General features: G+C 39.3%; 1 protein-coding gene across 3 annotated transcripts in view; it reads right to left on the reverse strand.

The window, feature by feature from the left end:
- Positions 1 to 13,848, reverse strand: part of SPINK5 (serine peptidase inhibitor Kazal type 5) — an 82,970-nt gene that overhangs the window by 13,583 nt on the left and 55,539 nt on the right. For 2 of the 3 annotated variants that reach the window (XM_063643226.1, XM_055285721.1), the window contains exons 25-31: positions 12,603 to 12,730; positions 12,366 to 12,444; positions 8,852 to 8,979; positions 8,038 to 8,110; positions 7,260 to 7,349; positions 7,023 to 7,150; positions 5,807 to 5,903 (exon numbers count right to left, since the gene is read on the reverse strand). In XM_063643226.1, coding sequence (XP_063499296.1) covers positions 5,807 to 5,903; positions 7,023 to 7,150; positions 7,260 to 7,349; positions 8,038 to 8,110; positions 8,852 to 8,979; positions 12,366 to 12,444; positions 12,603 to 12,730 — 723 coding nt within the window. The remainder of the gene's footprint in view (positions 1 to 5,806; positions 5,904 to 7,022; positions 7,151 to 7,259; positions 7,350 to 8,037; positions 8,111 to 8,851; positions 8,980 to 12,365; positions 12,445 to 12,602; positions 12,731 to 13,848) is intronic. The other variant, XM_055285722.1, reaches the window with a different exon arrangement.

The following is a 13,848-nucleotide window of genomic DNA, read 5'->3' on the forward strand; positions in this document are numbered from 1 at the left end:
ATGAGCATGGAATGTTCTTCCATCTGTTTGTATCCTCTTTTATTTCATTGAGCAGTGGTTTGTAGTTCTCCTTGAAGAGGTCCTTCACATCCCTTGTAAGTTGGATTCCTAGGTATTTTATTCTCTTTGAAGCAATTGTGAATGGGAGTTCACTCATGATTTGGCTCTCTGTTTGTCTGTGATTGGTGTACAAGAATGCTTGTGATTTTTGTACATTGATTTTGTATCCTCAGACTTTGTTGAAGTTGCTAATCAGCTTAAGGAGATTTTGGGCTGAGACAATGGGATTTTCTAGATATACAATCATGTCATCTGCAAACAGGGACAATTTGACTTCCTCTTTTCCTAATTGAATACCCTTTATTTCCTTCTCCTGCCTGATTGCCCTGGCCAGAACTTCCAGCACTATGTTGAATAGGAGTGGTGAGAGAGGGCATCCCTGTCTTGTGCCAGTTTTCAGAGGGAATGCTTCCAGTTTTTGCCCATTCAGTATGATATTGGCTGTGGGTTTGTCATAGATAGCTCTTATGATTTTGAGATACGTCCCATCAATACCTAATTTATTGAGAGTTTTTAGCATGAAGGGTTGTTGAATTTTGTCAAAGGCCTTTTCTGCATCTATTGAGATAATCATGTGGTTTTTGTCTTTGGTTCTGTTTATATGCTGGATTACATTTATTGATTTGCGTATGTTGAACCAGCCTTGCATCCCAGGGATGAAGCCCACTTGATCATGGTGGTTAAGCTTTTTGATGTGCTGCTGGATTTGGTTTGCCAGTATTTTATTGAGGATTTTTGCATCAATGTTCATCAAGGATATTGGTCTAAAATTCTCTTTTTTGGTTGTGTCTCTGCCTGGCTTTGGTATCAGGACGATGCTGGCTTCATAAAATGTGTTAGGGAGGATTCCCTCTTTTTCTATCAATTGGAATAGTTTCAGAAGGAATGGTACCAGTTCCTTCTTGTACCTCTGGTAGAATTCTGCTGTGAATCCATCTGGTCCTGGACTCTTTTTCGTTGGTAAGCTATTGATTATTGCCACAATTTCAGAACCTTTTATTGGTCTATTCAGAGATTCGACTTCTTCCTGATTTAGTCTTGGGAGGGTGTATTTGTCGAGGAATTTATCCATTTCTTCTAGATTTTCTAGTTTATTTGCATAGAGGTGTTTGTAGTATTCTCTGATGGTAGATTGTATTTCTGTGGGATCGGTGGTGATATCCCCTTTTTCATTTTTTATTGCATCTATTTGATTCTTCTCTCTTTTCTTCTTTATTAGTCTTGCTAGCGGTCTATCAATTTTGTTGATCTTCTCAAAAAACCAGCTCCTGGATTCATTAATTTTTTGAAGGGTTTTTTGTGTCTCTATTTCCTTCAGTTCTGCTCTGATTTTAGTTATTTCTAGCCTTCTGCTAGCTTTTGAATGTGTTTGCTCTTGCTTTTCTAGTTCTTTTAATTGTGATGTTAGGGTGTCAATTTTGGATCTTTCCTGCTTTCTCTTGTGGGCATTTAGTGCTATAAATTTCCCTCTACACACTGCTTTGAATGTGTCCCAGAGATTCTGGTATGTTGTGTCTTTGTTCTCGTTGGTTTCAAAGAACATCTTTATTTCTGCCTTCATTTCATTATGTACCCAATAGTCATTCAGGAGCAGGTTGTTCAGTTTCCATGTAGTTGAGCGGTTTTGAGTGAGTTTCTTAATCCTGAGTTCTAGTTTGATTGCACTGTGGTCTGAGAGACAGTTTGTTATAATTTCTGTTCTTTTACATTTGCGGAGGAGAGCTTTACTCCCAACTATGTGGTCAGTTTTGGAATAGGTGTGGTGTGGTGCTGAAAAAAATGTATATTCTGTTGATTTGGGGTGGAGAGTTCTGTAGATGTCTATTAGGTCCACTTTGTGCAGAGCTGAATTCAATTCCTGGATATCCTTGTTAACTTTCTGTCTCGTTGATCTGTCTAATGTTGACAGTGGGGTGTTAAAATCCCCCATTATTATTGTGTGGGAGTTTAAGTCCCTTTGTAGGTCACTCAGGACTTGCTTTATGAATCTGGGTGCTCCTGTGTTGGGTGCATATATATTTAGGATAGTTAGCTCTTCTTGTTGAATTGATCCCTTTACCATTATGTAATGGCCTTCTTTGTCTGTTTTGATCTTTGTTGGTTTAAAGTCTATTTTATCAGAGACTAGGATTGCAACCCCTGCCTTTTTTTGTCTTCCATTTGCTTGATAGATCTTCCTCCATCCCTTTATTTTGAGTCTATGTGTGTCTCTGCACGTGAGATGGGTTTCCTGAATACAGCACACTGATGGGTCCTGACTCCTTATCCAGTTTGCCAGTCTGTGTCTTTTAATTGGAGCATTTAGCCCATTTACATTTAAAGTTAATATTGTTATGTGTGAATCTGATCCTGTCATTATGATGTTAGTTGGTTATTTTGCTCATTAGTTGATGCAGTTTCTTCCTAGCCTCGATGGTCTTTACAATTTGGCATGTTTTTGCAGTGGCTGGTACCGGTTGTTCCTTTCCATGTTTAGTGCTTCCTTCAGGAGCTCTTTTAGGGCAGGCCTGGTGGTGACAAAATCACTCAGCGTTTGCTTGTCTGTAGAGTATTTTATTTCTCCTTCACTTATGAAGCTTAGTTTGGCTGGATAGGAAATTCTGGGTTGAAAATTCTTTTCTTTAAGAATGTTGAATATCGGCCCCCACTCTCTTCTGGCTTGTAGAGCTTCTGCAGAGAGATCAGCTGTTAGTCTGATGGGCTTCCCTTTGTGGGTAACCCAACCTTTCTCTCTGGCTGCCCTTAACATTTTTTCCTTCATTTCAGCTTTGGTGAATCTGACAATTATGTGTCTTGGAGTTGCTCTTCTCGAGGAGTATCTTTGTGGGGTTCTCTGTATTTCCTGAATCTGAATGTTGGCCTGCCTTGCTAGATTGGGGAAGTTCTCCTGGATAATATCTTGCAGAGTGTTTTCCAACTTGGTTCCATTCTCCCCGTCATTTTCAGGTACACCAATCAGACGTAGGTTTGGTCGTTTCACGTAGTCCCAAATTTCTTGGAGGCTTTGTTCATTTCTTTTTATTCTTTTTTCTCTAGACTTCCCTTCTCGCTTCATTTCATTCATTTCATCTTCCATCAGCGATACCCTTTCTTCCAGTTGATCGCATCTGCTACTGAGGCTTCTGCAATCTTCACGTAGTTCTCGAAACTTGGCTTTCAGCTCCATCATCTCCTTTAAGCCCTTCTCTCCATTGGTTATTCTAGTTATCCATTCTTCTAATTTTTTTTCAAAGTTTTTAACTTCTTTGCTATTGTTTTGAATTTCCTCCCGTAGCTCAGAGTAGTTTGATTGTCTGAAGCCTTCTTCTCTCAACTCGTCAAAGTCATCCTCCATCCAGCTTTGTTCCGTTGCTGGTGAGGAACTGTGTTCCTTTGGAGGAGGAGAGGTGCTCTGCTTTTTAGAGTTTCCAGTTTTTCTGCTCTGTTTTTTCCCCATCTTTGCGGTTTTATCTACTTTTGGGCTTTGATGATGGTGATGTACAGATGTGTTTTTGGTGTGGATGTCCTTTCTGTTTGTTAGTTTTCCTTCTACCAGACAGGACCCTTAGCTGCAGGTCTGTTGGAGTTTACTAGAGGTCCACTCCAGACCCTGTTTGGCTGGGTGTCAGCAGTGGTGGCTGCAGAACAGCGGATTTTCGTGAGACCACAAATTCAGCTGTCTGATAGTTCCTCTGGAAGTTTTGTCTCAGAGGAGTACCCGGCCCAGTGAGGTGTCAGCCTTTCCCTACTGGGGGGGTGCCTCCCTGTTAGGCTGCTCAGGGGTGAGGGACCCACTTTAGGAGGCAGTCTGTCCGTTCTCAGATCTCCAGCTGCGTGCTGGGAGAACCACTACTCTCTTCAAAGCTGTCAGTCAGACAGGGACATTTAAGTCTCTGGAGATTCCTGCTGACTTTTTGTTTGTCTGTGCCCTGCCCCCAGAGGTGGAGCCTACAGAGGCAGGCAGGCCTCCTTGAGCTGTGGTGGGCTCCACCCAGTTCGAGCTTCCTGGCTGCTTTGTTTACCTAAGCAAGCCTGGGCAATGGCGGGCGCCCCTCCCCCAGCCTCGCTGCCGCCTTGCAGCTTGATCTCAGACTGCTGTGCTAGCAATCAGCGAGACTCCGTGGGCATAGGACCCTCCGAGCCAGGTGCGGGACGCAATCTCCTAGTGTGCCGTTTTCCAGGCCCATTGGGAAAGCGCAGTATGAGGGTGGGACTGACCCGATTTTCCAGGTGCCGTCTGTTACCCCTTTCTTTGACTAGGAAAGGGAACTCCCTGACCCCTTGCGCTTCCCGAGTGAGGCAGTGCCTTGCCCTGCTTCGGCTCGCGCACAGTGCGCTTCACCGACTGTCCTGCACCCACTGTTTGGCACTCCCTAGTGAGATGAAACAGGTACCTCAAGCAGAAATGCAGAAATCACCAGTCTTCTGTGTCGCTGGGGCTGGGAGCTGGAGACCTGAGCTGTTCCTATTTGGCCATCTTGGCTCCACCCCCCTAATGATATATCTTATTTCTTGCTGCTATCACAGGTATGATCACTTTGTGATATTTCATTTAGCTATTTACTTGGATATGTGCATTTCTTCTATGTGACTATTATACTTTAGTATTTAAAAAAAAAACATATTTTGTTAATAGCTCTTCTCCATGCCTTTGGATCCGTGATGTGGAGCTCAGTTCACCAGAAATATGTAATTAATGCATATTTCATGTATGTAACTCATCTGTTACCCTAGTTGAATTGGGTGAATAATGAGGTAAAATTCATGTTTGATACCTTTCTTTCTCCTTTTCTGGGTCGTCAGCCTAGGTGCTAAAATCTTCCTTTTAGGGCCCAATCTGAGAATCTGCTTGATGATCTCATATTCTCTTTGCTCCTTTCTACTCCTCATCTTGCCAAGGCTCTACAAAGTAAATCGTATCATGCTAATGTACACTAATACTTACATTACTGGTGACCATCAGCTACAAGAGAGAGAAAGAGAGAGAGGTGGGGTCTTGTTCTGTCACCCAGGCTGTAATGCAGTGGCACTATCACGGCTCATGGTAGCCTCGACCTCCTGGGCTCAAGCCATCCTTCCACCTCAGCATCCCAAGTAGCTGGAACTACAGGCATAAGGCACCATGCCCAGCTAATTTTTTTTTTTTTTGTATGTTTTCTAGAGACAGAGTTTAACCATGTTGCCCACAGTGGTCTCAAACTCCTGAGGCCAAGGGATCTGCCCGCTTTGGCCTCCCACAGTGCTGGGGTTATAGGCATGAGCCACCGCACCCAGCTCAGCCTATATTTTAAACAAGAAGTTTCAGCTACTGCAAACTGGTAATTTGTGGAAATTTATACCTGTGAGCATGCTTGGCATAGAGTTCCAGGATGTAGAAACAGATTTGGTTGGAGGAGGGAAATAAGCGGAAGCTAGGTGAGGAAGCTAAGAATACCAAGAGGTATGCTAAAATTACAGAATTGAGGCACCTGACTATGTATTTTACCATATGTGAGATTAGTCACAATTATTCCACACACGCATTGTAAATTTCAAAATGTACTAAATTGAAGCAGGGCAAATAATCTCAAAGGGCACAGAATAAGGCCCTAATGAGAAATCCCAGAACTCTCACAAAGCATAAACTGCATATAGTCCTCAAAGGACTTCAGGCTGCACTGAATCAGCAAACCTCAGACCCTTCTCTGAAAATAGCAAATAGCAACAGGTAAAAAGAAATCAAGAAAATTAAATTGATAAGTAGCTTTTCAGAAATAGTCCTCCTTACCAGAGAACTGAAAGAGTCTGGGCTGTCTTCCTCTTGAAAAGCTCTAACATGGGATGGCTTTTCTTGAAGTTTTGCCCCTTCCAAAGCTTCTGTTAGACTAGAGAAGAAAATAAACACCAATTTAAAATAAGAAACAGTTCCTATAACTTCCAGTGAGAAGTTAAGCAATCCTCATAAAATATGACAGAGGCCAGGCATGGTAGTTCATGCCTGTAACCCCAGCATTTTGGAAGGCCTAGGCTGGAGAATCACCTGAGGTCAGGAGTTGGAGACCACCCTGGTGAACATGGTGAAACTCCATCTCTACTAAAAATACAAAAATTAGCTGGGCGTGGTGGTGCACACCTGTTATCCCAGCTACTCGAAAGGCTGAGGCAGGAGAATCTCTTGAACCCAGGAGGCAGAGGTTGCAGTGAACTGAGATCGCACCATTGCACTCCAACCTGGGCAACAGAGCGAGACTCTGTCTCAATAAATAAATAAATAAATAAATAAATAAATAAATAAATAAAAACTGAATCACAGCACATTGAGATAGTGACCAGGATGACATACTAAGAAAAGTACAATTAGGAGCTGGTTTAGAACTTTCATCACTTAACAGATGACAAGTGGGTTAATGTTCTTAAGTTTTGATTTTCTAGAACATAAAATGAGAGTAGTATTTGGTAATTCCCCCCTCAAAGAACACTCATTATGAAAAGCTAAATAAATTTGATTATTATTGTGTTCACAGTGTGCTTTACAACCATCATCATCATCATCATTTATAATGTCCATTGGTCTCCATTTCTATTTGCTTTTTAGAATAACCTAGAAACTCTAAAAAACAAATTCCATAGCCCCAAGATTCTGATATAATATATTTTGGGGTGTAAAAATTTGTATTTATTTTTAAAGGCATCTCAATTGAGTCTGATCTAGTTGTGGAATAAAGATCTTGAAGAATTTCTTCTAATTATGATGCTGAAAGTTGAAAACAAATTGTTTAATGACACAGCTAGTATACATCTTGGTTAGAACTTACATACAGAATTTCTGTCTCCAAGTCTCAGTGGTCTTTCTATATCAGGTGTTCTCAATTTGAGGGCTTTAATTCTAAAGACTAATTTTAAAATCCCATGGGGTTCATAAATACACAAACTTATTCAATCAGCAGTTTCTAAAAATGCAGTTCCCCTGCTAGCTACAGGGGGAGCAGAATCCTCTTACTCACAAAACAGCTCTGCACATGTAGCACTTGTTTGTATAGAACTTTCCATCAGCACCGCGCACTGGGTCATTCTCTCTGGGGCAGATGAGCTCATTGTTCCTTACATAGTTTCGAAATTCACTGCACTCATCCTAGAAAATGAGAAAGGGAAAGTGAACATGGCTTTGTCCCTTTTTGGCTTAGTGATTTTTTCAAACTTGGTTTTAGGAAGTCCTCTCTTAGCTCTGGGCTCAGACTCACTGTACTTATCCTGGCAACAGAGGCCAAGGAACGCACAGGTTGTCTAAATTTTGCATCCTCCGCTTCATTCTGAACCTGTCTGCACTGGTCCTGAAAAATGTAGGGAAACATAAAACAACACTTGATAGACCTTCCTGTTTTTTTCTCCCTTTCATCCATCCTTCCTTTCCCCATTTTCCCCATGAAGCATGCTTTTGACAAAAGGACAATTGCTCAGGGATCTAACTCTACAAATGTGATTGTTACTGTTAAAGAATTGAATGAAGATGTCTTCTTTGTAGTCTTGAAAAAGAAATAGAAAAGAAAGCATCACGCATGCACACTGCTGATTCTTTAATACTGATACAATCATCTGGTGAAAACAGAAGGGAAGCTAAAAGGGAGACTTAGATTGGTTTATATTGCCTGAATTATTAAAATAAACATCAACAAGCTACCCAAAGCCTTATTTCACACTTAAAGTGTCAAAGATAAGCATGCAGTTGAGTTGATAAAGAATTTTACCCTCTACTTTTCAATCCATATTTCTCCCAAGGAGGAAAGACTAAAACAATAATTGACACACACTCTCAGAGAATTTTCTACAAAATCAAAAAAGGTATCAAACCCCCAAAGTCCCCCCAAAATCTTGTTATGATCCAAAGTGACAAGACAAGCAAAATCAATTTTCTTTGAAGTTAAGAGATTAATATCTTTATTATTCCCTAAACTGGAGAAGAATGCAAAATTCTGAGGGTGAAAAGTAAAATGGTTATTTTGGTATCCTTTAATAAATAACCTTTGCATTATTTGAGGGCTTGCTACTTGATTTCTCTTCATCTTTCTTTTTTCTTTCATTAGCTTCTCGATCACTGCAGAATAATAAAAAAAAAGATAGAGTAATTTTTCAAGGGTTGTTACTGAATTGTCTTTAACCACATATTTCTTCAATTCTAAACATTAGCAAATCTAACACTGTTTTCTTATAACTAAAAAAAATTCTAAGAATATTTTTTATAAGCTAGTCAGTTCTGATTGTTGGAATTTTCATGATAATATATTTGTGGCAATGCTGTCAACTTTCATAGATGCTGTTACTATACTCTTATCCAGAAAAATATGATCCTAAAAGGTCTTTATTTTTCCTTAATAGACTTAAGACTCTCATCTAGAAAGTTGCTATAATTCTCATTTTTACTTTTCTAATTAAATTATAACTAAACTCACAATTTTGATTGTTATTTACATAGGTATAATGCTTTGAAGTTCACAAACATTTTTAAAATGTCCTTGAATCTCCGCAAAATTATATTGTGCAGTCATTTTTCCCTCAGGAGGAACTGAGGCTCTGCACAATGAACTGGCCTGTCCCAGGTTACTTAGCTGATAAGCTACCTCTTCCTACCCCAGAGGTTCCGGGTATGATTATGCTTCTCAACATCAAAATAAAAAAAAATATTGTGAAAGTGCTTTGGAAATTGTCTCTTCAAAAGAGAGGAGCTATCATATCATTAATGTGTGATGCCAAGTATCCTAGGTTTTAAAAGTAACAAGAACTAATTTCTGGCAAACAGGCACAACTATCAAATTTATTGATAAACCTTTTTACGTACAAGATGCTCTGACACATAGCACATTTATTGATGTGCATCTTGCCATATGGGCCTCGAACAGGGTTATTTTCTCTGGTGCAGATAAGCTTCCCATTTCTCTGCATGCTTCGAAATTCACGACACAGATCCTACCAACAGTAGCAAAAAAAGTTGTTACTGTCATGGTATAATCTTTCAAACCTGATAATATGATTGACCAATTAGATATAAACTCATAACACAGGAAAAAAACAGAGAAAGTAAAATTCCAGAAAAGAAATATGTTTTAAAGGCACTTTATTCAACCCCTACCTAAGAAGTTTGAATCTCCTCCATTGCATCTCTATCAAATGATTGTCTTGCCCCAATGGAATTACACTAAAGCAGCCCATTCCTTTAAAAACTATATATATATATATATGCAAGCAGGATTACATATATATATACATATATATATATATATTGCACCACTGCACTCCAGGCTGGACAACAGAACAAGATTATATATATATAACAAGATTTTACATATATATATAAAATATATATCTATCTATATATAAAATATATTATATACCTATCTATATATATATTACATATCTCTCTATATATTATATATCTACATATATATAATCTTGTTATATATATAATATGATCTTGTTATATATATATAATCTTGTTCTGTTGTCCAGCCTGGAGTGCAGTGGTGCAATCATAGCTCATTGCAGCCTCTAACTCCTGGGCTCAAGCAACACTCCCACCTCAGTCTCCTAAGTAGCTAGAACTACAGGCATGTGCCATCGTGCCTGGCTAATATTTTAAAATTTTTTGTAGAGATGGGAAAACTCTTGGCCTCAAGTGATCCTCTCACATTGGCCTCCCAAAGCACTGAGATTACAGGCATGAGCCCCCAATGCCCTGCCGCATCTCATTTTAATACAATTTTCTATGAGGCAGAGCCCCAAACCTGTCTCCCTATGAGTGCACTCAGTATTCCACACATAAAAAGTCTACTTCATAAGCCCTGGAATGAACTAAAAGACACTCTTCTGGAAAAGCATAAAAACATGTAAACTTTCAGCTTCATTTCTCAACCACAATTTACCAAAAACAAACAAAAAAGCATTTTTATTGTGCGAGATGCTTTGTCGTGTGGTTTAATAGATTTCCTTTAGTGGTCGTAAAAATCTTATAAGATAAATACTCATCATCCCCATTTTACAGATGAGAAAAATAAATATCAGTGATATTAAATAAAGTCAGTGTTGAATTTGTGATCAGAAACCTGCTAACCACCAGGCTATACCTTTTTGCTTACTTGCTTTTACAAGGCAGAGAATAAAACTCCTATCTGTGGATAAGTATATGGAGCTGCCTTTTGTGTTCATTGAAACACAATGATCATAAAAAGAAGCCAACAGAACCGAGTCTACAGACAGGATCTAGAATGTATTAAAATCTTCAGAGAGCTACAGAAGTCTCTGGAACTTTCTTTAAGCCCAAAGAGCCAAAGTGGTGATATGGAAACGTTACCTTAAAAAATAACACAGTAACCTAGATTGTACTTACCCTTCTTTCTTTAAATTGTGATGTCCGTAAACAAACAATTCCAGGACTTACTTTTAATTGCAGCATTTTAAAAAATTCTCTAGAATTAAATACCTATCAACATATTAAATGTCTCACAACCACCATTTGCACAAATTACTGGAAGTATGTTCTTTTCCAGGTGCTCACAATACCACATATGTTTATAATAGCACTCCTCTGACTGTATTGCAACCCTGCAATTCAGTCTTTGGGTCTTCTATTCATTGGTTATGTGTAGTTAACTTCTCTTAAGTTTTCCTGAATTCTAAAAAATTGGAACAATATCACCACTGAATAGATTTTGGGTAGGTTTAAATATAATTATTGGTAAACCTTATTTAACTTTGCATGTGTAGATAAAACTGTAGTTCTCTATTTGACACACACACACTCACACACAATCTCAATATTTTATTTTTATTTATTTTTTTAAGACAAGTTCTTACTCTGTTGCCCAGGCTGGAGTGCAATAATGCTATCATAGCTCACTACTGCCTTGAACTCATGGGCTCAAGTGATCCTCCCACCTTAACCTCCCAAGTAGCTAGAGTTACAGGTGTGCACCATCATGCCTGGCTATTTTTTTTTAATTATTATTATTTTGTAGAGACAGGGTCTCACTATGTTGCCCAGGCTGGTTTTGAACTCCTGGGCTCAAGCAGTTCTCTTGCTCTGGTCTCCCAAAACACTGGGATTAAAAGAGTGAGTTACCACACCCTGCCTCCATATTTTCTTCATGTTTTTTCACTCAGTGTTTTCTATATGTACATATATATAGCATTTTTCTGTTCGAAATTTTTAAAATAAGGATCACAAAATTAAAAATTTACCAAGATTTTAAATAGATGTCCTTTAGAGATCATGTGAAGTTGTGCAATAAAGTTATTTTCTCAAAGCCATTCATCTACCATAATGCACAACAGATATTCCCAAAATATTTTTAAATAATGATAATTACTATTAATGTTTCATTTTCTTTAGTGACTACAGGCTTAATGAAAAGTTGCCCTACTAATAGGAAAAATCTTCCTAGGGAAATTTTACTATTTATCTTTTCTAATTGGAGTCCATCGGTGGATTCAAAGAGATTGTGCTGTGTAATATTCTACGTGTTGGTGTTGCAGTGTTGAATACTATTTATAAAGACCAAAACTGAACACTAGGTGGCAATGTAATGCCAGATCGAGAATTTATTATCTCAAACTCCAACTTTTTTTCTTTTTCTTTTTCTTTTTTTGAGACAGAGTCTCGCTCTGTCCCCCAGGCTGGAGTGCAGTGGCGCAATCTCGGCTCACTGCAAGCTCCGCCTCCCGGGTTAACGCCATTCTTCTGCCTCAGCCTCCCAAGTAGCTGGGACTACAGGCGCCTGCCACAATGCCTGGCTAATTTTTTTGTACTTTTAGTAGAGATGGGGTTTCACCTTGTTAGCCAGGATGGTCTCGATCTCCTGACCTCGTGACCTGCCCGTCTCGGCTTCTCAAAGTGCTGGGATTACAGGCCTGAGCCACCGTACCTGGCCTCAAACTCCAAACTTTTGATACTAATTTTCTTTGTAATTTTGGGCATCTGATTGCTTGATATTTGTTTGTTTAAAAAATTCAGAAACAGTAGAGTGCGATGGCTCATGTAATCCCAGCACTTTGGGAGGCTGAGACTTGAGCTCCAGTGGATCGCTTGAGCTCAGGAGTTCGAGACCATCCTGAGCAACAGCAAGACCCTGTCTCAAAGGAAAGAAAAAATTCAAAAATGAAATTCACTGGCTAACTACAATAATTTGACAACTGTCACTGGTTTTAATTTAATTTCAAGATCTGGCCATGATTTCATTGTTTACCATTGTATTGCCAATGATTGGGACAGAGTCAGCATTTCACGAGTATTTGTTGAATAAATTTACCATACAGTGAACTAACTGAATTCAGGTATTAGCGTGTCTAACATCTATTACCTCTTTGTCATTGCTCCTTTCTCCTGTATTGCTCCTGCCTTCATCCTCTTTCTTTTTTTTTTCAGCTGCTTCCCTTTCCCTGGGAGGAAAACAATGAAACATTTCAATCAAAGTGAACAAATGCCTCATTAATTACTAGATCTGCTTCTAAAACAATTGTCATTTTCTCAAACTGGTAAGAAATGATTATTGTACTTTAAGACTCACAGTCAAAAGCTCATTTTGAAACATACTCACAGTTTTTCCTTACACATAGTACACTTATTGCCATGTGTCTTGCCATCTGGACCCCGGACAGGGTCACTTTCTCGAGTGCAGATAAGTTTTCCATTCTTCATTTGGCTTCTAAACTCATCACATGTATCCTGAAAAGATGGGAAGATTATATTGGAAGTGCTGTTTTTACATAGTATTTGATTGGATTTGAGAATCAGAGGATTTCTTTCCAAGAGTCAGGCAGCCAAGTAACCTTGCTGTGGTAGGCAAAATAATGGCCCACAGAGAGAGATGTCTATGTTCTAATTCCTGGAACCTCCAAATATGTTGCTTTACGTGGCAAGGAGGAATTATGGTTGAATATGGAATTAAGATTGCTAATCAGTTGAATTTAAAATGGGGAAGTTACCCTGGATTATCCAAGTGGGGCCCATGTAATCTCAAAGGTTCTTACTCATGAAAGAGAGAGGCAGAGGCAGGACAGTCAGTGTGAGAATGATACAGCATAAGAAGGACTTGACTGGCCATCACTGGCTTAAGGGTGGCCACAAGCCAAGGAATACAGGTAGCTTCTAGAAGTTAGAGAAAGCAAAGAAACAGATCCTCACCTAGAGCCTCCACAAAGCAATGCAGCATTACCGACACCTTGGTTTTAGCACAATCAGACCATTTAAAACTTATGGAATCCAGAAATATAAGATAATAAATTTGTGCTATTTTAAGCAACTGCTTATAGTAACTTACACTAGCAGCAAAATAATACAAAAACAAAAATAAATTCCAGTATACTTGCAAAACCTCATTTTCCCTATCTACAAAATGAGTTTAAAAGGCCATATTTGACCAGGCTGTTGAAGTAATTAAATAAACTATTATTTATAAAAATGCCTTGTAGGCAAGGCACGGTGGCTCACGCTTGTAATCCCAGCACTTTGGGAGGCCGAGGCGGAAGGATCACGAGGTCAGGAGATCGAGACCACGGTGAAACCCTGTCTCTACTAAAAAATACAAAAAATTAGCCGGGCGTGGTGGCGGGTGCCTGTAGTCCCAGCTACTCGGAGATGCTGAGGCAGGAGAATGGTGTGAACCCGGGAGGCGGAGCTTGCAGTGAGCCGAGATTGCGCCACTGCACTCCAGCCTGGGCGACAGAGCGAGACTCCGTCTCAAAAAAAAAAAAAAAAATGCCTTGTAAAGTGTCAGACTTAAAGACATCCACTTGGCATTAGGTTTCTTCACTGAACAAGTTATCAGTGATAGTCACTGATAA

Source organism: Symphalangus syndactylus, chromosome 7, assembly GCF_028878055.3.
Source record: "Symphalangus syndactylus isolate Jambi chromosome 7, NHGRI_mSymSyn1-v2.1_pri, whole genome shotgun sequence".
Classification (NCBI taxonomy): Eukaryota; Metazoa; Chordata; class Mammalia; order Primates; family Hylobatidae; genus Symphalangus; species Symphalangus syndactylus.